This window comes from Nuphar pumila, chromosome 4 (genome assembly GCF_984573655.1).
Source record: "Nuphar pumila chromosome 4, dmNupPumi1.hap1.1, whole genome shotgun sequence".
Taxonomy (NCBI): domain Eukaryota; kingdom Viridiplantae; phylum Streptophyta; class Magnoliopsida; order Nymphaeales; family Nymphaeaceae; genus Nuphar; species Nuphar pumila.
In genome coordinates this window covers 136,333,546-136,355,703 of record NC_143252.1, presented here as the reverse complement: position 1 = coordinate 136,355,703, position 22,158 = coordinate 136,333,546, and the positions used below count along the sequence as shown (strand labels likewise).

The following is a 22,158-nucleotide window of genomic DNA, read 5'->3' as shown; positions in this document are numbered from 1 at the left end:
AATCCCTCTGCCACATGGGGCCGGCTGTTGTTCTGCTAGGGGTCCGCCTAACCCCAGCTTGCCTTAAAAAAGAAAAAAAGAAATGCACTTGGACTTGTAATCATTTGATTACGATAAAGTCAAGTAAAACGTTTAAAATATCCTCGATAAGATCGTTTACATCAGCAAAAGGCAGAAAAGTGATTACATATCTCAAAAAAGGTGCTCGAGGCAAATTAAAAAAAAAAAAACATGATGTTCACGCAATAAACGTAGATGTTAGGTGGTCACACGTAAATAATTGAAATGTCGGATTGTTATGTTCCACGTCCACCAAGTTATAAATAAATAAATAAATAAATAATTGCTGAAAACATCAAAAACTGAAACTTTGCCACGTTCACAAAAAAATCCTTTAGTGAAGTGCAACCATATTAACAAATCATGCAACAATTTTCCTGAAAGCCTGTGTGATCGTCAATCAATGACAAGAAGCTCTGTAAACAAACCAATAACAAATTCAGAAGCATGGGAACAGAACTAACCCTCGTCTAAAATGTAGAACCCTACTTGACAATTTCAAGTCTAACACCATGTAACAATGAAAAGAATCACTTGTAAGCTAAAATATTTTGATATTCATCTTTCTTTATCTTTTTTCCAAAACAAAGCATCGACGCAGCCACCTGTTTTTCAAGAAAACACAATATAGTTGTGAGAGAGATGCTAAGCTTCATTTTCCTCAGACCAGGAACCAAAGTGCCACCCTAACCTTACAGTCAGAGATACCTTGAAATATTACAGTGAATTCACAGGGCAGCACCTCTATAAGCAAGGGACAAAATGAGGAACTGGAAATATGTTATTGCATTTCTACCTTCACAAAGTGATGTGTACATTTACTTCATGCCCTCTAGTGACCACGCTGATTTCCAAAACAAATGCTCAAACAGCAAATTCTTCACGTCATTTCCTGCAAATGCCTCCGAAACTTTGGAAGCAACCACAATCTACCGCTGGTGTCACAATTTCAGACCAAACCCAAAATAAAAAAGAAAGAAAAGAAAACCTATAATAGAAACCTTTGATGCTGAGGCCTAAAATAATCAACCTTCAGTCTCAGACTTGGACGAAGTTAGTCCAGCAGTAGTACTGCCTAAGCCATCAACTGCATTAGACTCAAATGCGGAGTCCTTGAAATGCTGAGCTCTGTGACGGAATGAAGCAGATGGCCTTAGCTTCATTAACTGCAAAAGGAGATGATGTTTTTCAATATATGCTGCTCTTTTACTCATTCTTAAAATAGTCATTCCAGCCTGTGAAAGTGCATGCATAGTGCACACACACACACACACACACACAAGAGAGAGAGAGAGAGAGAGAGAGAGAGAGAGAGAGAGAGAGTATACCTCATAGAAGGCATTAATTTCCTCTTCAGTCAGTGCCTCCTCACCAGCATTCTCTTCCCATCCAAGGGACCTCAGAAAAGCTGCCTCCTCTTCTTCTGGAGCAACCATAATTGAAACTCCATTTGAATCTGCATCCTTCCCACCATCAGCCAGAATGTCCACTGATTCTTCACAGGCATCACCATTATCACACACAGTATCTTCAGAATCTGCACCAGGGACATCTTTCATCTGATCAACAGAATCAACTTCAGGTATTGGCTCCACCAACTTCTCCGCATCAGAGGGTAAAGTGGGACTACGCTGTGCTGAAGCTGTTGTCACATTCACAGTCTTCTTCCTCAGAGAATTAAAGAACTCAATCCTATTTTGGCCTTGAGCAGATGGCTTTTTGTCATCAGAGATCTGACTTGCTGACAAAGTTGGAGACTTGCGATCCATTACAAATTTTGGGTTCGAGTTACTAGGAACAAATCCAGCTGGAGGAGAAACATTAGCAGAACTATTTGCAGTTTTAGTTGAATTCAAAGAACCCAAACTATCTTTGGTGACGAGAGAAATCCCATTCTTTTCACAGTTGGGCTTGAGAACAAGAAGCTTCCCAACTTGAGATGTCTTGGGAGTATCGGCTCTCACAGGTCCACGCACAGAGTTCCCAACTTGACATCCAGGTCGTGCTGTTTTAGGTTTTGGTTTATCTGAAGGGCTGAGTGTCTGTTCATGAAGCAAGGATGAAACAAAATGATAAAGAATCTTTATTGTACTCAAAGATTTAAAAGGAAATTAATAAGTACAAGAGTAAATGCGGCCAACAGGTCGCAATCAAGTCCAGCTAATCAGATCATGTGATCCTGTTGCAACAGCTATTCAAACCACAAAGGCTATAACAGAATTTCATTATCTTCAATATCTGCTAACCTAATCAAGAAAAGCAAAAATAACCTATTTCAATATACCAATCCTGGTGTCAGCTGTGCTGAAAATTTGAATACCGTTGTAACAATTATATCATTAATCACATCTATAAACACCCCACTTATCATAATACAACCAAGAAATAACTCAGCAAACACCAGAAATATGTGGGCTGATATGAATAGAGGTCTTATCTGCAATATATTCACATTGGGGGTTGTAAAATAACCTGTTTTGGAAAATAAGAGATAAAAAAATGGGTGGCATTCCAAACAACTCCAAATAGAGATATCCCCCAAATACATCAATATAATCTCTGAGCGTTTTATAGATACATCAATACAATCTCTGAGAATTTTATAGCACCTTCAATCTAACTTTTTCTACTTGAGCTGACTGGGATGTCATTGACTTGGCTGTCGGATCTTTGCTCCAGTGCTGGTTCTTAACACACAACATAACCCGGAGGTAACTGAATCATTTTTCATTTAGGATGATGGTGGTTTTATACATAAAATATTTTAACAAGAAAACAAATCGGTTATAAAATTGATAATTTTAGTAAAATTAGATTTTTATTTTTATAAGAAAAACTAATAAAATAAGTAAAACTGATTCAGGTAAATGAGAGAAAAATAGAAAGTAATAGTATTTGATGAAGACCATACAAGCTATTGTAATTAACTCAATTTTTTCTATTAAAGAGGAAAATATTACCCTAAATTATTTTGAGAAAGAGAGAGTGTGTTAGTTTCTTAATTTGGACAAGAGAGAGAAAAAGGAAAGATGTAAGTTCTTAACACCAATGTGAAATATAGAGATAAACAAAGGACAATTTGATGACAAAAATGCATGTCAGTTCTAGAAAATAAATTAGTTTCTTAATTTGGATAAAAGAGAGAAAAAGGAAAGACGTAAGTTCTTAACACAAATGTGAAATAGAGAGATAAACAAAGAACAATTTGATGAAAAGAATGTATGACAGTTCTAGAAAATAAATGCTAAATTGTAGGTTTAAAAATGGTGGTAGTCCATGTGAGTTCTACCCAGTGGTTTCATTGTGTCTATTTTTCTTAACATTTATTAGGTTAACCATGTGAAAGTTTTGGAATATTTTACTTAGATCATGAAAGAGTAACATACCATGATTATAGAGTACAAACATTGTGTTGCGCTTGGTGGGAGGAACCTTTTATGTGCAAATTTTGAAGTACTATTAGGTAATTAGGTTAGACCGGATCACCATAGTTACCAAAATAAAAAAAGGGTACAAGAGGCAATGTGTGAAGTAGACACAGAGAAGCAAGTGCTAGAAAGAAGTGTGAAGTGCGAGAAACAAAACATTTATGAAGCATTCACGGAAACAATTCGTAAAGCTATATAAGAAACACATGATAAGCGATATGAAAGTGAAAGCAAATAAGAAAAAACAGGGAAATGAACAGGAAGCTATATGGAAGCAAGTAGGAAGAGACAAAGAAGCGAACATAAGACATTATAGTTAAAGATAATATAACACGAGAGAAAAAAAGGTGAGGTCTGTAAGTTTTCCTTCCGCCCCTGTATTGAGAAAGAGAAGAGAGAGAGAGAGAGAGAGAGAGATTGCGGCTGTCACGATTTCTGTTAAAAGAAATCGTGACCTAAATGTGTATTTAAGTTTACATTACACTATGGGTCCGAGTCTGGTGTATCCAGACCCGATAACTAAAAGAAAGTTACATGGATCTTCTTTACATGGATCGGGTTCGGATCCTGCACCTTTTTCACCCCCCCTCAAGTTGATCATGGTTTTGGACCATGAACAACTTGCTTTTAAGCATCCAAAAGCGATCCTTGGTTAACCCTTTGGTAAATATGTCTGCAACCTGTCTTTCAGTACTGACAAACTCAGGCTCAATCTCTTTTTCTTCAACCTTCTGTCTCACAAAGTGTTGGTCGATCTCAATGTGCTTGGCACGACTGTGATGTACTGGATTTAATGACATATTGATAGCACTTTGATTGTCACAGAGCAAGGCAGTGTGGGAGATCCTTTCTCCTACTTCAGTTAGAAGATGCCTGATCCATGTGACTTCGGCAGTGGCAGCAGCCATGGATCTATATTCAGTCTCAGTGCTTGATCTAGCGATAGCTTTTTGTTTTCTACTGCTCCAAGAGACTAAATTTCTTCCAATGAAGGCACAATATCCTGATGTAGATCTTCTTTCGTCAGGATCTCCAGCCCAGTCTGCATCACAATATACAGTAATTTCGTGCTCGTTTTGGCCATATGACTGTGGTAAATATATCAATCCATCCCCAATAGTCCCTTTCGGATATCTAAGGATCCTCTTGACCGCTTCCATATGTCCAGTACGTGGCGCATGCATAAATTGAGACACTTGATTGACTGAATAAACAATATCAGGTCTAGTGAATGTGAGGTACTGTAACATTCCTATTATGTTTCGATACCTGGTGGGGTCATCACACATATCTCCATCATAAACGCTAAGTTTTTTATGAAGCACACTCGGAGTTCCCAGAGGTTTGCGGTCTTTCATGCCTGCCTTGCTGAGAACATCTACGGTGTACTTGTGCTGAGTGAGTGTCAAGCCATGAGCCTGATTATCAACTTCTACACCAAGAAAATAGCGTAGAGCTCCAAGATCTTTCATTTTGAACCTCTGACCTAGTAAGTCATTTACTTCTTGGATGTGGACCGCAGAGTTTCCTGTGATAACAATATCATCAACATAAATTAATAACAGAGTGGTCACAGTCTGACTTCTGAAAATAAACAATGAGTGGTCCAGCATGGAACGTGAAAATCCATGTTTCTGAATCTCTAGTGAGAAGCTATCAAACCAAGAGCGAGATGCTTGCTTCAGACCATAGATAGCTCTCTTCAACCTACACACATGAGTTTTACAATTTTGTTCTTGATATCCAGGGGGTTGCTCCATGTACACTTCCTCCTTCAAGTCCCCATGCAAGAAAGCATTTTTTACATCAAGCTGACTCAACTTTCATCCATGTTCAACAGCTAGAGAGATAATAATCCAAATTGTTTTCATTCTTACAACCGGACTAAAAGTCTCATCATAGTCTTGCCCTGCTTCTTGAGTGAATCTTTTTGCTACAAGCCTTGCCTTATATCGTTCAATGGTTCCATCTGGCTTGTACTTGATTTTGTAGACCCATTTGCATCCGACAACATTTTTGTCAGGTGGTCTGGGAACAACTTCCCATGTTCCACATTCATGCAAGGCTTGCATTTCATCATTCATGGCTTCTACCCATTTCATAGAAGTTGCTGCCTGATAATACATGATGGGCTCTTCGTCCTTATTGATGGCAGTTAAAAACAATTGAAAATCCAAGGGGAAGTTGTTATAACTAACCCACCTGTCAATAGGATGTTGTATGCGGTTTGATTTTCTGACTGCAAGGGTATGAGAAGTAGGATTGGCGACTGAGACATGATCTGAATGGCTTGATGTTGTCGGTCTCTGTCTGGAATAGACAATGCCTTTGTATCTGCCCGGTACTTCCTCTGCATTCTGTGACCCCGACGTCCCAGTGTTCTCAAACATCTCTTCTTCTTGTTGCACGCAATCTGAGGAACATGTTTCATTGGACCCAGCAAAAAGTTCTGAGCTCAGCCAAGGATAGTAAATTTCAGTTGACATATTCGTTGTGTCAGCTCCGTGGTCAAAATTTTGTTCATCAAAGACAACATTTCTTGAGATTCTGATGCGTTTGTTGGTGGGATCATAACACCTATATCCTTTGTAGTCATCTGCATATCCCACAAATCTGCACTTTTGAGCCTTGTCTTGAAACTTGTTTCTCAGGGACTGATCGATATGCACATAGCAAACACATCAAAAAACAGGCAGATCATAATAACTAGGATGAGTTCCAAAAAGACAGTGATAAGGAGACTTATTTTCCAGAATAATCATAGGCAGTCTATTTATCACATGCACGACAGAATGGAAAGCTTCTGTCCATAGGTTGATGGGAAGATTGCTGTCATGAAGCATACTCATGACACTTTCAACGATATGCCTGTGTTTTCGTTCAGCAATTTCATTTTGTTGAGGGGTGTGAGGACAAGACACTCTTCTTCCTATTCCGTTATTTTGAAGAAAAGAAATAAAATCACGGGATGAGAATTCCCCACCTCCATCACATTGGAAAAATTGAATGGACTCAGAAAATTGATTTTTGACAAGGGAAAGAAAATCTTGAAACAAAGAGAAGACTTCCGACTTATTTTTTATGAAATATATCCAAGTGTATCGAGTATAGCTATCAACAAATATTAGATAGTATTTGCTCCCAGATCCAGAGACAACTGGGGCGGGTCCCCATACATCAGAACAGATTATCTCAAAAGGTTTTGAAGCTCTCTTATTAATGGAATGAAAAGGCAATACATGGCTCTTGCAGGAAAGACAACTGGAACATTTGTGACTGTTCTCATCCCTATTTAGACTTTCTTTTGAAATGAGATTATTAGATACAAGTTTCTCAATGAAATGACTCCCACAATGTCCTAATCGACTATGCCATAAGAATGACTTATTATATTCAGAAATACTAAAAACATTAGCAGAAGAGGATGAACACGACTCTAATGAAGGCGGCTTTGAATTCAGGTGAACAGGGCGAACAGCGTGACAAGGAGCTTCTTCAAAGACATACATATTGCCTCGTCTCTTTCCTTCAGCGAATGTTTCCCTCGTGCGTAGGTCCTTGACCTGCACAGAGAAGAGAGTGAATTCAACTGAAGCATTATTATCATCAATAAGTTTGGAAACAGAGACAATATTTTTCTTAATGTCAGGAGCATGAAGAACGTCAGAAAGAGTAAGAGTGGAATATGACATGTGAATGACAATTTTTCCAACATGAGAAACAAGATGGTGGGATCCATCTCCAGTGACAATCTTACTTTTTTCCAAAATAAGGAATGGGATTAGAAATCTTACCTGCATCACCTGTCACATGAGTCGTTGCCCCTGAGTCGACAAACCAGGTGCCTTCATCACTCTGCTTCAATTTCAACTCTAACAAGGCAGATATCAGCAGATCTTTAATCTCCCCACTACTTGAGAACTTCTTTTTGTTTTCTGTCTGTGGACCCTTTCCTTTATTCTCTGGATTATGCCAGCAATTCGCCTTGATATGCCCCTTTTTGTTACAAAGGAAGCAGGTAGGAATGGATCTTGACCCCTGCGCATGAGCTGACATATTTGGAGTGGGAAGCAGACCACGCCCTGCGTGTCCACTTCGCCCTTGTCCTCCTCGTCCTCGTCCTCTACCATAAGTCACTCCTGTGGCAAAAACTTCCTGAGAATTTGTGTGAATGTGAGATTCCTCAGAGAACCCTTTCAAGGTCATCTCATACTGAATCAATTTTACTCGCAACTCATCAAAGGTAGGAAGGGCAGGGAGACACAATAGTGAAGTGACGATCATATTGTAGTCGGATCCCAATCCACTCAGAGTCTGTTGTACCATATCGCTGTCACTCACCGCGCATCCTATAACTGCAAATTGGTCTGTGATAGTCTTCATCTTGTTCAGATATTCCATGATGGTCATGGAATCTTTCCTCAACATCTGAAATTCCCTCTTGAGAAAAGCCATTCTCGCCTGCGAAACTTGTGAGTATGTTTGAACCAATTTTTCCCAAAGTTGTAGAGCAGTACAATTGTCGGGAATTACAACAAGGACCTCTTGGGACAAGGTGGAAGTGATGTATGCAACCACTGACTGATCTTTCCTTTCCCAGTTGAGGTACTCTACATTCTTGACATACACAATTGAACTTACTCCTTTGTCGTCTTTTTCTTCTCTCGTAACAAATTCGAGTGGGGCGGGAGTGGTTTCATCAAGGTGACCTAAGAGACCTTGACTCATAAAAGGAATGATTTGTCTCTTCCAAATCAAGAAGTTTGAGGTAGTTAACTTTTCAGAAACGAGTTTAGTAAGAAAACTTGAAGAAAGATTGGATGAAGAAGAATGAAGATCCATGAAAAATGAGTTTTAACAAGAAAAGGAACCCTTTTTTTTGTTTTTTTGTTTTGAAGTGTTCACAGAGTGCTTAGTCTGCAGCCAGAGAGGTTTGCTGATCGTCTTCCTCTTTTTTTTTCTTCTTTTTTTTTGCGCTGAGTAACTCAAAAATTGACGACCAAAAGTTGTCAGAAGAAGGACTGAGTTTTAATGTGGATCCCACTCGTAATAGTCAAAATAAATATGATACGAGAAAGGGCAAATGAGAACAAAGAATGAAAGTCGAATCAAAATGAATCCCAGACAGATTTTATGTTGTACAGCAGTCCAAATGAAGAAGGGATACGCAAGAAAAAAAAGATTTGAATAAAGAAACAGGAGATTCAAAAAAAATGAAAGTAGAATCAAAATGAATCCCAGACAGATTTTATGTCGCACAACAGCCCAAAATGAAAAAGGGATACGCAGGAGAAAAAGATTTCAATAAAGGAACAGTTTGAATAAAGAAACAGGAGATTCAAAAAAAACAGATTTGAATAAAAACAGGAGATTCACGTGAAATGCACGATCTTTATAATTTGATCTTTGTGTTTCACGTGAAACAGGAGATTCACGTGAAACAAGCCTTTCCCTTCTAACAGTTTAGGGATTCACGTGAGACGTGAATCCACTAAAAGAAGAAAAGAAAAGGCTGGGAAAACAGAAAGGGGGAAACGAGAGATGGAGATTGGGAATGGAGGTAGAGAAAGAAAAAAACTGAAGGAAAGAAAGAATGGATAGACAAAACCTCAAACCTTTGATCTGCCGCACCTTTGGAATCCTCTTCAACCCTTAGCTGGAACCTGCTCTGATACCATGTAAGTTTTCCTTCCGCCCCTGTATTGAGAAAGAGAAGAGAGAGAGAGAGAGAGAGAGAGAGAGAGAGAGAGAGAGAGATTGCGGCTGTCACGATTTCTGTTAAAAGAAATTGTGACCTAAATGTGTATTTAAGTTTACATTACACTATGGGTCCGGGTCTGGTGTATCCAGACCCGATAACTAAAAGAAAGTTACATGGATCGAGTTCGGATCCTGCACCTTTTTCAAGGTCAAGATTGAGAAGTGAATGAGAAAAAATCCAGAAGTGTGCTTCCTATTATGCAAGAAGCACACTTCCCACTATTGAGAAAAATGTTTCCCCACTCTTTCTCATCTTAAGGGGAAGCATGTTTCACCATCCGAAATGCTTCCTGGCCCACCTAGGTGCTTCTGATATCTATGGGTGAAACCATTGTTGCACTTTTTAAAACTTGTACACTAGAAATGGAAATTAGTGTCCATGATGCTAAATTGCTAATGATGGTGATGGTATAGATTATGATCTATGTCACATGGGTGCAGGTGCGGGTGCGGGGCTGCGGCACTTTCAAAAAACTTGGGTGCGGGAGTGCGGCAAATATATATATATATAAAGTCCAAAAGTTGGACATAACAATTTTACAAAAAAAAAAATTGGACCCGGACCGGAACCGAGTCCAGGGAAAACCCCTTTAAAAAAACATTTAACGCCCATAAGGAAAAACCCTATTGGTCGTTCCCCCCCCCCCTCTGCTGATAAGGGAAACCCCTTTGGGGTTTCCTGATTTGCGTCCTCTCGTGCCCTTTGAATCACGCAAGGGTGAGGGGAAAGCCCTCACCCCTACGCTCCTCCTCCTTCCCTCTCGATTGTGCACTGTCTCTCGCTCCCATCGTACGACCGAACCCCAGCGTCGACGATGACGCCAGCTCTCTCTCTCAGGTACGCATCTCCTTCTTCTCCCCTTCTTCTCTTCTTCTTTTCTTCTTCGTCTCCTTTTGTTTGCTGAAGGGCCGACAGGAGGCCGGCGGCTCCCTGCCATGCCCTCCCCCTTTCTCTCTGCGTTCGTCGGAAGGCCGACGACCCCCTACCGCGTCCTTCCCCTCTCTCTCTCTGCATTCGCCGGAAGAAAAGTCAGGACACAAATGACCCTGGGTGCATTGACCGCACCGGGTGCTGCACCCGCATCACGTCGCATCAATGCGGGTGCAACACCCAGTTTGCCAAGTCCCTGTGACATAGATTATGATTATGATAACAAAAGGTAATATGAAAACAAGCAAATAACAGTCTACATGTTCTTACAATGCGAAACAAATTTGAAGCCCTTTTGCCTTGACTAATTTTTTTAATGATTAAAAAGCTTCAATTAAAATGATGGATTTTAAAGACTTCGCAGAAAAGAATATTATTTATAATTTATTCGGCTAACTCGGATTCCTTTGCTGTAGGGGTCACAATTCATTAGTGTTTAAAATATATTGGTTTTTAATGAAAGTACATCCCTACATCTAAAATCTCATGTATTTAAAAATACAATTCCATAACATGGCAAGCAGACTTCAAAAGCACCCTGATTTTAGCTTCAGAAACAGCTTCTAAAGAACCAAACATTTGAAAATATGTAGAAGCTCTTGGTATCCATGGCATAAAGCTCCTGCAAAGAGAAATCTAGCTGATAAGCTTCAACACATTTTGAATTGGACCTGAACTCAACATGCTACAACCTAAACCCAAAAATTAGAAACACCCAAAACCCTCAGATATATTTAAACCTACAGAAATCTAGAGTCCAAACCCAGACCCACGAGATCAAGACTGGACTCGCATGATCAAAACCCCAAAACCCAAACTCGATCCTATGAGATTTGCAGCTTAAACATGGCTATTAAGACTACCTGACAGACTCCAATCAGATCCAGACCACATCAAGATATAGACCAGTACTTGAATTATATAAGATCCTGGATCTCAGATCTATAATTACCTAAGTTCTTTCACCCCAAAGCATATGTAGTAGATGCAAGCAAAACATCTACACATTACAGCCGAATGGTGCATCTAAGAAAAATAGCACGTATAAAGTAGTTTTATATATAGCCAGCAGACACAGTGGAAGTATTGCAACACAGGCTATAAATGTTAGATTCCAAGCAACATGGAAGTTCAACACTCTGGAATTTAACATGAAGATATTCTAGGAAAGAATCCACTAATGAACCGTGGAACCAGCTCCAGGAATGGGATGGTCGCACTATAAAAGAACCATCTACTAACATTGCAACTATACAACAACTGAGCATCTATTGCAGGAAGCAACTAGAATGTGTTCAAACTTCAAACCTTGCAAGACCTCATCCAAAAAATCATAGTAATTATTTCTAAGTTCTACACCAGCCTTTTATTCATAACAGAGTCCCTCCAATTCTTATTTGCTTCTGAAGATGCAGATCCACCATTTTTTTACATATGTCATCCTCCAATACCATTTTCTGTCAAAATATTTGCATTAGTTTCAAATGGCTTAACTGGACTTGCAAAAGTCACACAACCTAAATCGAGTTCTCGGGTACATGCCCCAGCTTGACTATCAAAAGGAAGGTTTTTGTTTGTCATTCCTACATACAACTAAACCCCAAAATAGGGAGCCATGCAGCCATCAAGTGAGGTGTGGTGGAGATAGAGTATATTGTCATATACAGTATGACCATAACTGCTCTCCTAAAGATATGTCTGCACTCGAAAGAAAATTCAAATTAGGTCCACAATATGAAGTGAGGGTGTTCCAAGGTTGATACATTCTTGTCAGTAAGTGGCCTTCTCCATATATATATATATATATATATATATATATATATATATATATATATATATATATATATATATATATATATATATATATATATATATACACATAGGGTAAATAGTTGGTACTAATAAAGGTATGAAACTATTGAGTAGAAATTACCTTTATTTCATATTTTTTAAATTGTTTTGCAGATCAGACCATATGTTTGTAATCCAGAATGTTTGTTTAGTAGGGAATGAGTTTTGAACAAGGTTGCCAAACTAGGAAGCGGAAGCAAGAAACAATACGGGAAGCGAAAGCGAGAAGATATGCATTTTAAAATGTATAGGAAGCAGGAAGTGGGAAGCGATAAATAAAAAAAAATATAAGAATTGAATAGGAATCAAAATGAAACAAAAACTAAAACTAAAATAAAAGTGACTATTCTTAAATTTCATGATTTTTTAGTGTAAGAATTAAATTTTTAACAAAATCTAAAAATGATGACTACCAATTTAGAGAAAGCACATGTGAGTGAGAAGCGTGAGAAGAAACACATAAAAAACATGAAAAGTAGAATGAGAGAACATATAAGAAGAATAGATGAAGCATGTGGAAAACATAGGAGAAGCATGGGAGAATAGAGATTCTCATCAAGTTTCGTAAGTGAGGAGTATCACACTTCCAAAGCGAGTTCCGGAGAAGCGGGCTTCCCACCTATCTAAGAAGCTTCCGGTAAGTCTGATTTTGAATCATGTGATTATGACATGTAGACAAGTTTTTCAAGGGCTTTAAAAATCAATGGCTCACAATGTACCAAAATTTCACAACTCAAAAAATCTTATTTTTACATTGAAAAGACATGATCCAAGATTCAACCCTTAGTAAACAAACCATACTGAATGCATCTATGTAGTCAGATTTAGTCAATGAAATATACATCTATGATTTCTAGCCCAATAGTTTTATATTTTCATTAGTACCTATATATATATATGTATAGAGAGAGAGAGAGAGAGAGATAGATAGATAGATAGATAGATAGATAGATAGATAGATAGATATAGAGAGAGAGAAGGGCAAGGATGCCTTCACTTCACCAAGCTAGAGCCAAGCTTGGACTTTTTTTAAGGCAGGTATGTTACTAACAATGCTTACTTCCACTGGGCAATGTATTTGGATTCAAAGCCCTACCAGCTCCACATTTGGAGGATCTGAGAATACCTCTGGCATCTATACCTTGCTAAAAGAAGTTGCAAACCTTCCCTATCCTAGCTGCCACTATCATAGAACAAAACATATGCCAACAACAAATAAGAGAGTTGAACATGGAACAGAAGTTCCATGAAGGCAGACCTACATTCAAGTGAGAGATATTTTCCACCTATCTTGCAATTCTGATGTTGGCATCTGCTGGATGTCATAAATTAGGTGCTCTGGTAAAAAGTAGTAGCACAAGGTATCAAAAAAATTTGCCACCATTTGACATCCATGTCCATCCAGCTAGATACTCCCCACATATAACTACGAAGCCACCTTTAAGAGTAACTTTCTTCAAGTATGAAGATTTTTCCAGTAAACCATTAATAACTTTCTCCAGGTATAAGGAACTTCCCAATAACCCACTAAGCAAAATAGGTTCAACGTGCCCATCTCTTCAAACTTCGCACAATTTTTTTGGATACTGTAAATGAGTTGCATAGTGACAGGCACATGCAATTGTACTACATGACACATGATAGCTGACAATGTTCTATCATTTTTGGCCCACAAGGGCTCTATTCATCTGGTAGGGGCCACTTGTAAATTTCACCAAGTTGACGGGACATCACAAGTTCAAAACCCACGAGTGGCATCCCTTGCCACAAGGTCAAAGCTGGGTATACTCCCCTGTGGGCAGAGGGGACCTCAAGGGATTTACCAACTGGAGAACAGCCAATGTGTGGTCAGTGATGTTTTTTTTTCATTTGGACTATCCAAAAAAAAAAGTTCTATCATTTTTTATAAATCTGTAATAGTTTTTATTAATATATGTTTACATATTAAAATATAAAAAATCATTATTAAATAATAAAAGATCCATGTCTTATTTTTAAAGGTTTGCTAACTCGCATCTCGAACTTGTATCAACTCATGGTTCATGTTCATGTTCATGTCCATGTCATTATGACAGACGAGTTGAACAAGGGTACCTCATTACGAAATCACTTCTAGAAGGGTTTAATTTGGCAGTGCACTAGGAACAAAAGAGTCTACTAACCCAAGCATATGAGGATAGCATATGTCATTCCTACAAAAGAAACTACACTTATATCCAACTATATCAAAGGTGACAATAGCAGCCATGTTCTCTAATCCAAGCTATCATAAGAAATGGAGAAATGTCCCCCTCCCTCCCCCCTCTCACATATGCATGTATGCACATATGTATGTGTTTTCAGGAAATAGGCACTTAACATACACACAATTTTTTTCCTGAGAGAAGGAATATAATATAATTAAATAAAACAATCACATTAATGTAATCATGCAGTCAATGATTACTGCTCCCCACAGGGTTGACTGGAAACCCATAACCTCTTCATTAGTATTTGCAATTCCACAGGGTTGACTGGCATCCACATATAATTATGTAAAATGTGGACAAAACTGGACTAGGTCAGGTTTGACTGAGTCCAGTTTTGAGCAATGATGGACCCGGGGGAGGTTGACAGCGTCCGACACTGTGGAAGCAGCATCCAAGTGTCGCATCCATATCGAGATGGGTGCAACATGGGTGTAATGCCCTTTTAGGAGCATTCACATTACATACATCAAGGGGCAAATTGACAGTTCAAAATTGGATTTGAACAATTTTGTAAGTCCAATCTTTCAACAGTCGGAGTATTATCAATATCATGTTTTACTAATAAGAAAATGGCTACAAAACAATGTGAAACAGAAACAACAACAACAACAACTACGCCTTCATCCCCAAAAAAAAATGGGGTCGGCGATATGAACCAAAAAAGAAAATCATTTCGGGTCTTCCACATGAATCCTTCTCCTCCAATCATTTCTATCCAATGCCATGTCCTCGGTGAGGTTCAAAGCATTCATATCCTTTCTTATCATCTCCATCCAAATCTTCTTAGGCCTACCTCGACCTCTTTTAACTAATATATTATCTCATTTCTCCATCCTTCTAACTGGAGCATCATTAGGCCTTCGCCGAATATGTCCAAACCACCGTAAACGATTCTCTCTCATCTTATTTTCAATGGATGCAACGCCTACCTTCTTACGTATCTCCCCATTTTGAATCTTATCTTTTATTGTATTTCCACACATCCATCTAAGCATACGCATCTCAGCTACACTCATTTCTTGAATATGATGTCTCTTGGCAGCCCAACATTCCGTACCATATAGTAAAGTGGGCCTAATTGTCGTCCTATAAAACTTTCCCTTCAACCGCAATGGCATTCTATGATCGCACAACACTTCAGTTGCACTTTTCCATTTCATCCACCAACATTTATCCTATGATTTACATCTCCATCAATTTCTTCATTCTTTTGAATGATAGATCCCAAATATTTGAAACAATCATCCACCGATATTTCCTGCTCACCAAGCTTCACTACACTCCCATCACTACTTAGTTGCTTACTAAATCGACATTCCATATATTTTGTCTTACTCTTACTCAACTTAAAACCTCTGGCTTCCAATGTCTGTCTCCATAATTCTAACTTAGCATTAACCTCAGCTCTAGTCTCATCAATCAAAACAATATCATCAGCAAACAACATACACCATGACACATTTTCTTGAATTGATCTCGTAAGTTCATTCATCACTATAGCAAATAGGAAAGGGCTTAATGCAGATCCTTGATGTAACTCAACCGTTATAGGAAAATTGGTTGTCACCCCTCCACAAGTGCATACATTGGTTACTACTCTGTCGTACATATCTTTAATTATACTAATGTACTTGAGAGAAACGCCTTTCTTCATCATTGACCACCAGAGAACATCCCTAGGTACTCTATCGTATGTCTTCTCCAAATCAATAAAAACCATATGCAACTCTTTGTTCCTCTTTCTATATCTCTCAATAAGTTGTCTAAGAAGATGTATAGCTTCTATAGTTGATCTTCCAAGCATAAAACCAAATTGATTCTCCGATATCATGACAACCTTCCTCAACCTATACTCAATCACCCTCTCCCAAAGTTTCATAGTATGACTCATGAGTTTTATACCACGATAGTTTGTGCAATCTTGTATATCACCCTTATTCTTATATAGGGGCACCAACGTACTCTTCCTCCACTCATTAGGCATCTTATTTGTCCGTCAAATCTTGTTAAAAAGATTTGTCAACCATTCTAAGCCTTCCTCACCCAAGCATTTCCAAGCCTCGATAAGTATACCATCAAAGCCAACTGCCTTTCTTGATTTCATTTTCTTCAAAGCCTCTGCAATTTTTTTCTTTTGAATCTTGCCCATGAAGTCACGATTCATCTCATGAAAAGGAATGTAGAAGTCTCCAAGATCCTAAGCATGACTTCCATTAAAAAGCTTATCAAAATAATCTTTCCATCTCTCCTTAATCTCCTTATCTTTGACTAAAAACCTTTGTGTTTCATCTTTGATACATCTAACCATACCCAGATCACTTGATTTCCTATCTCTCCTCTTTACAAGCCTGTAAATATCCTTCTCGCCCTCTTTGGTATCCAACTTGTCATAAACCTCCTTATAGACCTTATCCCTCACGTTTCGCACTACTTTTTTAGCTTCCTTCTTTGCTAACATATACTTCTCCAAATTCTCATTACCACGACTCTTACTTAGATTCCTATAACACTTTCTTTTAACCTTAATAGCTAATTTGACATCCTCGTTCCACCATGATGTATCCTTACCTAGCGGTGCACCGCCTTTATACTCACCCAATACCTCCTTAGCCACCTTTCTCATGCAACCCGCTATCTTATTCCACATTGATTCTGAATCCTCCTCGGTACACCAATCAACTTCCTTAACTACCTGCTCTACAAGCATTCCTTGTTTAGCTCCTTTCGATGCCCACCACTTAATTTTAGGATCTATCCTATGTCTATCCCTTTTGCGGCATTTTCTAATTCTAAGATCTAAAATTAAGACTTTATGTTGTGTAGCTACACTTTCTCCCGGTATAACCTTACAATCGATGCAAAACCCCCTATCTCTCTTTCTAAGTAGGAAAAAATCTATCCGACTCGTATTAACCCCACTTTTAAATGTTATTAGGTGAGACTCCCTCTTCCTAAACCAAGTGTTTGCTAAGATCATATCATAGGACAAACCAAAATCTAAAATTCTTTCTCCACTTTCGTTTCTTTCTCCTATACCATAGCCTCCATGGATACTCTCAAATCCATCCCGACTAATGCCTACATGTCCATTTAGGTCACCGCCGATGAAAAGCTTTTCTCCATACGATATCCCTTGTACTACTCCATCTAAATCTTCCTAGAATTGACACTTAATGGAATCATCTAAACCTACTTGAGGTGCATAAACACTAATAATATTAATAATATCCGTACATAATACTAATTTAATAAGTAAAATCCTATCACCCTTCCTACGGACCTCAACTACATTATCTATAAGCTCACAACTAATAACAATCCCTACTCCATTTCTATTCCTATTTATTCCTGTATACCAAATCTTATATCCTCAAGGTTCTATCACTTTTGCTTTCTCACCTACCCATTTGGTCTCTTCTAGAGATAAAATACCAATCTTTCTCCTACACATAACATCTACTAACTCTACCAGCTTACCCGTTAAAGACCCTATGTTCCAAGTGGCTAACCTAAGTTTATGTTCTTGAACTATCTTCTTTACCCCCACCCGTCCAACAAAATGAGAGAACCCTTGCCTATTTGACACCACACCTGGGCGCCAATGTGACGCGTCGCTTTTGGGCGACGACCTAACAACCCTTGCCCATTTATCACTGCCTCCGGGCCTATCTAGTACAGTGAGTCGCTCAGTAGTGAACGCCCCAACGAAATTCTCATATTGGTTCATATGCATAAGTTGTGACTAAGTTTTTATGCTAGCTGTCACTGGCCTACCGCAACCCTCCTCCTTTATCCGGGCTTGGGACCGACAATGTACACTAAACAGTTATACACAGCCTAAAAATAGTTAAACAATTAAGCATAAAAGTAAATTCAGCAAACAAGAAAATAAAGAGAAATAAACCAACTCAAAACGCATCACCTGGGTCGAAATTCCTATTTGAGGAATTTTAACAAACACTTAGTCTGCAGATATGATAAATGACTTCAAAATCAAAGAGTACATATATGATATCTCATAGTTAGCCACCAAGGTGTACAGAACCTTTTTAATGGACTAGTGGCTACAAAAGGGAAAAAATGAAACAGTGTACCTAGACCTATTAACTGAAAGTTGAAACACCAAAGAGTACAAGAAATTGATGACTAAATGCAATAATTTTGCACAGTTTCTTACTTCAGCATTGTTAAAAACTTAAAATTGTTTAGAAGGAATAAATAAAGTTTCATAACTTCTATCATCCATAGTCAGTCATTAGAGGCATCATAAATGCTTTCCAGAAAATCCCAAATGAGAATCTCATAAGCTAGATGTTTCAACTTTCAAGCCCACTTGCCTAAAAGGAAATCAGGTAATGTATCTATCAATTTCCCGCTTCTATCTAACCAAAATGCTCATTAAGAAAGAAAAAAAGTAATTTCAGTCATTGAAGAAAATTTGTTCATAGCAATTCCTTCTCCTAGATGAAGAAACAAAGTTAAAAGGAAAGAGATTAACAAATAAATTACCCACAAGTGTAGCTCACACGGTCATGCGCACATGCATAAAGGGAAACCCACAAACACAGGAACACCCAAAGAGCGAACCTGCTCTATCCAAGAGCATTCAAAGTGGAGCATTACAAAGAATTACAGCTATGATTAAATAGGTATTTTTAACTTCACTCCAATATCAAGATCTTGCAACACTCAAAAAGTCATTGCATTTTTCTGTCAGATTAACTGAATAACCTTCTCCTTGATAGTGTGTTTAATTCCTATTCTCTAAAGGTATACAACACTCTTAAACCAATTAATTGGACCATACTTTTTCATCAGGTGAAAACTTAGTATGAGATTGCGGATCAAATGTACCAAATACATCCAAAACTCTATAATAAGTTTGTTGTGTTTAATTTCTTCAGAAAAGGAAACTGATAAAGCATCGTTTCCTGCAACATCAACATGGAGATGCAACTAATTTATTCTAACTTAGGTTCACTGGAGCTGCATTAGAGAAGGAAAAGGATAAATCATGTTTCTTACCGAGTTTTTGGACATCGAAGGTGTCACAGGGATCAACTGTCTTGACTGCTTAATAGCCAATTCCTCAAGCTTCTGAGTCTCGATGGACACCTGCATAAAAGGAGATAAAGTATAAAACAATAGAACAGTTTCTCAGCAATTTTAAAATAAAACACATACTTGCGGAGTGGTACGAGCACGTGCAGGAGCTTGAGCTAATGTTTCAGCCATATTAAGACCAGCTGGTGTGCTTGGTGGCACAGAAGCTGCACTTGCTGTGGTAGTTTGTTGAACAGATAAAAGCATGGGGCTGTTGCTTCCAATTATAACAGGAACTTCAGCTAAAGCAGATGTCCAGCCATCACCACCAATAACAGATGTGCTACCCAATGGTAAGGCTTGAGCAACCGTGCTAAGGCCAGGAGAAGGAACTCTACCTATATCAGGAGCTCCTGTACTAAGCTGTCCATGTTTATCTTCAGAACCTAGAGACGGGAAATCTCTTTCAAATGCAGCTTTCTGAATACTGCTCACAAGACTTCCCCCAGTAACCATGCCTCCCAACTCACTCCCTGGCCATTTAACCCTGTTCTCACTTCTCTCACCCCTTTTTGAAGAAACCATGGACTGCGACCGTCTCAAGGTCGCCTTCTCAGGCCTGATGGTAGCCATGTGATTTGTCAAAGCATCAGCATAATCGTGATCCTTGTCCCTAACATCCCCCAATGCCAACCTATCTTTCTCACGAAATTCAAAGTCCCTTTCCCGGTCTCTACTCCGATCAGGCCGTGGAGCATCCCTATCACAATCATAGTCATAAGCTCGGTGATTCCATCCAAAACTACTATATGGACGTGAACTTAATAGCAGATCCCTGTCATTCATCATAACAACATTACTACTAGAACTCCGAAGAAAGTGAGAGGCTGAATTCCTTTCAGCAAATGAGGAAGATCGAGCAGTGTCACAACCGTTAACACTTGACCCAGGAAATTGCAAATGAGATGATCGGTTTCTAGTTGAAGGCAATAAATCATCTGTAAATAAACAAGCAATCTAACAAATAATGAGAAATTGAAGACTTTTAGAAGATTACACACTAAAACCTGAGTGCAAATATTCAATACCCGATTGAGAAGCTGAAGTGAGGCGATGGGGGGTGGTGCCACCCCCCACCGTGCTTCCAGTAGATGCCTTCAACCATTCAGGAACAAGTGCTGGCTCACCTTTCTCCATGGCACTTCTCAACCATGATCAAATCATCTGTGACCATATGGAAATTGATAATCCGGTACACAAACTGCCGTTGATAGAAAGCATTGTTGGATGCAGATTCAGCAATGCAATACTCTACCAAAAACAAAAGCAAAACTCCCCTACGCCTTCCGCTCGTCTAGACCCAAGAACACCAACTTTCTCCACTATCTCTGCAGCAGCACCTGAACAACAATTCCAAAGCTTCCTGGTCTCCGTAGAACTAATCCACGCCCTGAATCCCACATTAAAATTAGAGACTGTCACCAGCTTGGCATGCCTGCTTCTGATAAAAAACACATAATCTTAGTCCATACTGCTCCCTGCAGAATGACAAAAACTCTTGTAGAATATTTATCCGGTGTGCGACTTCTTCACATAGAAACTTGGTTAAAATCTCAGGAATCGGCAAGGTCACCAAATATATCGATGTGTCTAGAGTTCTTTCTCCTTGGGCATCACATCCTTCACCGCCAACCAGATTCTGCGTCAAAATAGTCCAATGCGCAACGTAATTCTACGCAGAACCAGAAACCCACGCGCCCGCATTACCTAGAGAGGAGGATCAAGGGGGAAAATCGATCCCGAAAAGAGAGACGCTGAAGAACGGGCTACCACGTTCCGCAGATCAACAAAAATTCAACCCGACGAATTCACTCTCAATACCTTCATCTCTTGGCAAGAAGAAGAAGAAGAAGCACTAGAAACGAAGGACCAATACCCAATACCAAGCTGAACTAAAACCAATAAAATCCTAAAGTAAACCTGGCAAACGATATATTCAAAAACCACGGAGAAGTGGAAAGAAGAAAAACCATCCAAAAGAAAGCACACAAGAAGTGCTCTATAAGCAAGTATATGACTAAAAACAGAAAAACTAAAGATAACCCAAACAACCGAATGCTGAATACGATAAGAAACCCCTCTTTCCTCAATCCCCCTCCTCAATAAAAACCCACAATTCCCAATCCTTCCTCCCACCCTCCCTCCCTCCCCGAGAAGGAAAAACCCAACGACAGAATTGAACAAAACCGATACCCGAAAGGAAGCACACGAGCGTGATCTGTAAGCGCTAGGGCGTTCAATCTCCTACCTCTCTCCACCCACAGAGAGAGAGAGAGTTCCTCTTCGCCCACCGGAAGAAGGCGAAAACTCCGGTCGCCAGGAAACTGAGGCAGAGGGTGCACTTCCGGCCGGTGCTCTCAGAGACTACGGGGAGAGAGAGATGGGAACAATAAGGGAATAAGGGAAGGGGAAGGGTTTTATCTGAGTTTGCTGTTGGTTGCAGAAACGTATGAACACCCTCTTTTCTGCGCTTCTCCGCCCCCTTAAAAAAAACGCCCTCCCCCAAGATTTGTACTCTCTCTCTCTCTCTCTCTCTCTCTCTCTCTCTCTCTCTCTCTCTCTTGCCCTCTCCCACATTTTCCTTCCATTTTTAAGGTTTCCCCCAAATCTTTAAATTTCCGTTATTTTCCCGCTAAAGAAACGGCCCTTGAAGTATTCAAGGCTCAATCTTGTAGAAAGTAGCTCATAATGGGTCAGAATTAGATGAGTCGAGTTTAAGTTGGCTTGTTTATAGAAAAAACTACATTGTTTTAGAGTTGAAAGAAATAAGATTAAG

At 39.1% G+C, this 22,158-nt stretch overlaps 1 protein-coding gene across 6 annotated transcripts; it reads right to left on the bottom strand.

Moving 5' to 3' along the window:
- Nucleotides 1-596: 596 nt before the first annotated feature.
- Nucleotides 597-21,876, bottom strand: LOC149841207 (uncharacterized). 6 transcript variants are annotated; one of them, XR_016431430.1, is made up of 7 exons: nt 20,411-21,876; nt 19,464-20,320; nt 19,305-19,394; nt 1,389-2,102; nt 1,062-1,226; nt 857-970; nt 597-665 (listed from the first exon to the last, which is right to left on the bottom strand). XR_016431430.1 is itself a non-coding variant. In XM_090003680.1 (7 exons), the coding sequence occupies exons 1-6, from the start codon at nt 20,517-20,519 to the stop codon at nt 879-881; spliced, it is 1,998 nt and encodes a 665-aa protein (XP_089859806.1). In that variant the 5' UTR covers nt 20,520-21,462; the 3' UTR covers nt 597-665; nt 857-878. The 6 variants fall into 6 exon arrangements, 4 of the variants coding, with proteins under 4 accessions (XP_089859806.1, XP_089859808.1, XP_089859807.1 ...); XR_016431429.1 differs by having other exon boundaries at nt 769-970; nt 1,091-1,226; nt 20,411-21,462; XM_090003680.1 differs by having other exon boundaries at nt 1,091-1,226; nt 20,411-21,462.
- Between the last annotated feature and the right edge of the window lie 282 nt (nt 21,877-22,158).

What these genes read in the sequence shown, in the direction of transcription:
- LOC149841207 (XM_090003679.1), bottom strand. Translation starts at nt 20,519, where the DNA reads ATGGAGAAAGGTGAGCCAGCACTTGTTCCTGAATGGTTGAAGGCATCT. An exon ending in CTTCGATGTCCAAAAACTCG is followed by an intron (nt 2,103 to 19,304) that starts GTAAGAAACATG and finishes CTTCATGAACAG; the next exon opens with ACACTCAGCCCTTCAGATAA. An exon ending in AAATTAATGCCTTCTATGAG is followed by an intron (nt 1,227 to 1,388) that starts GTATACTCTCTC and finishes CTCCTTTTGCAG; the next exon opens with TTAATGAAGCTAAGGCCATC.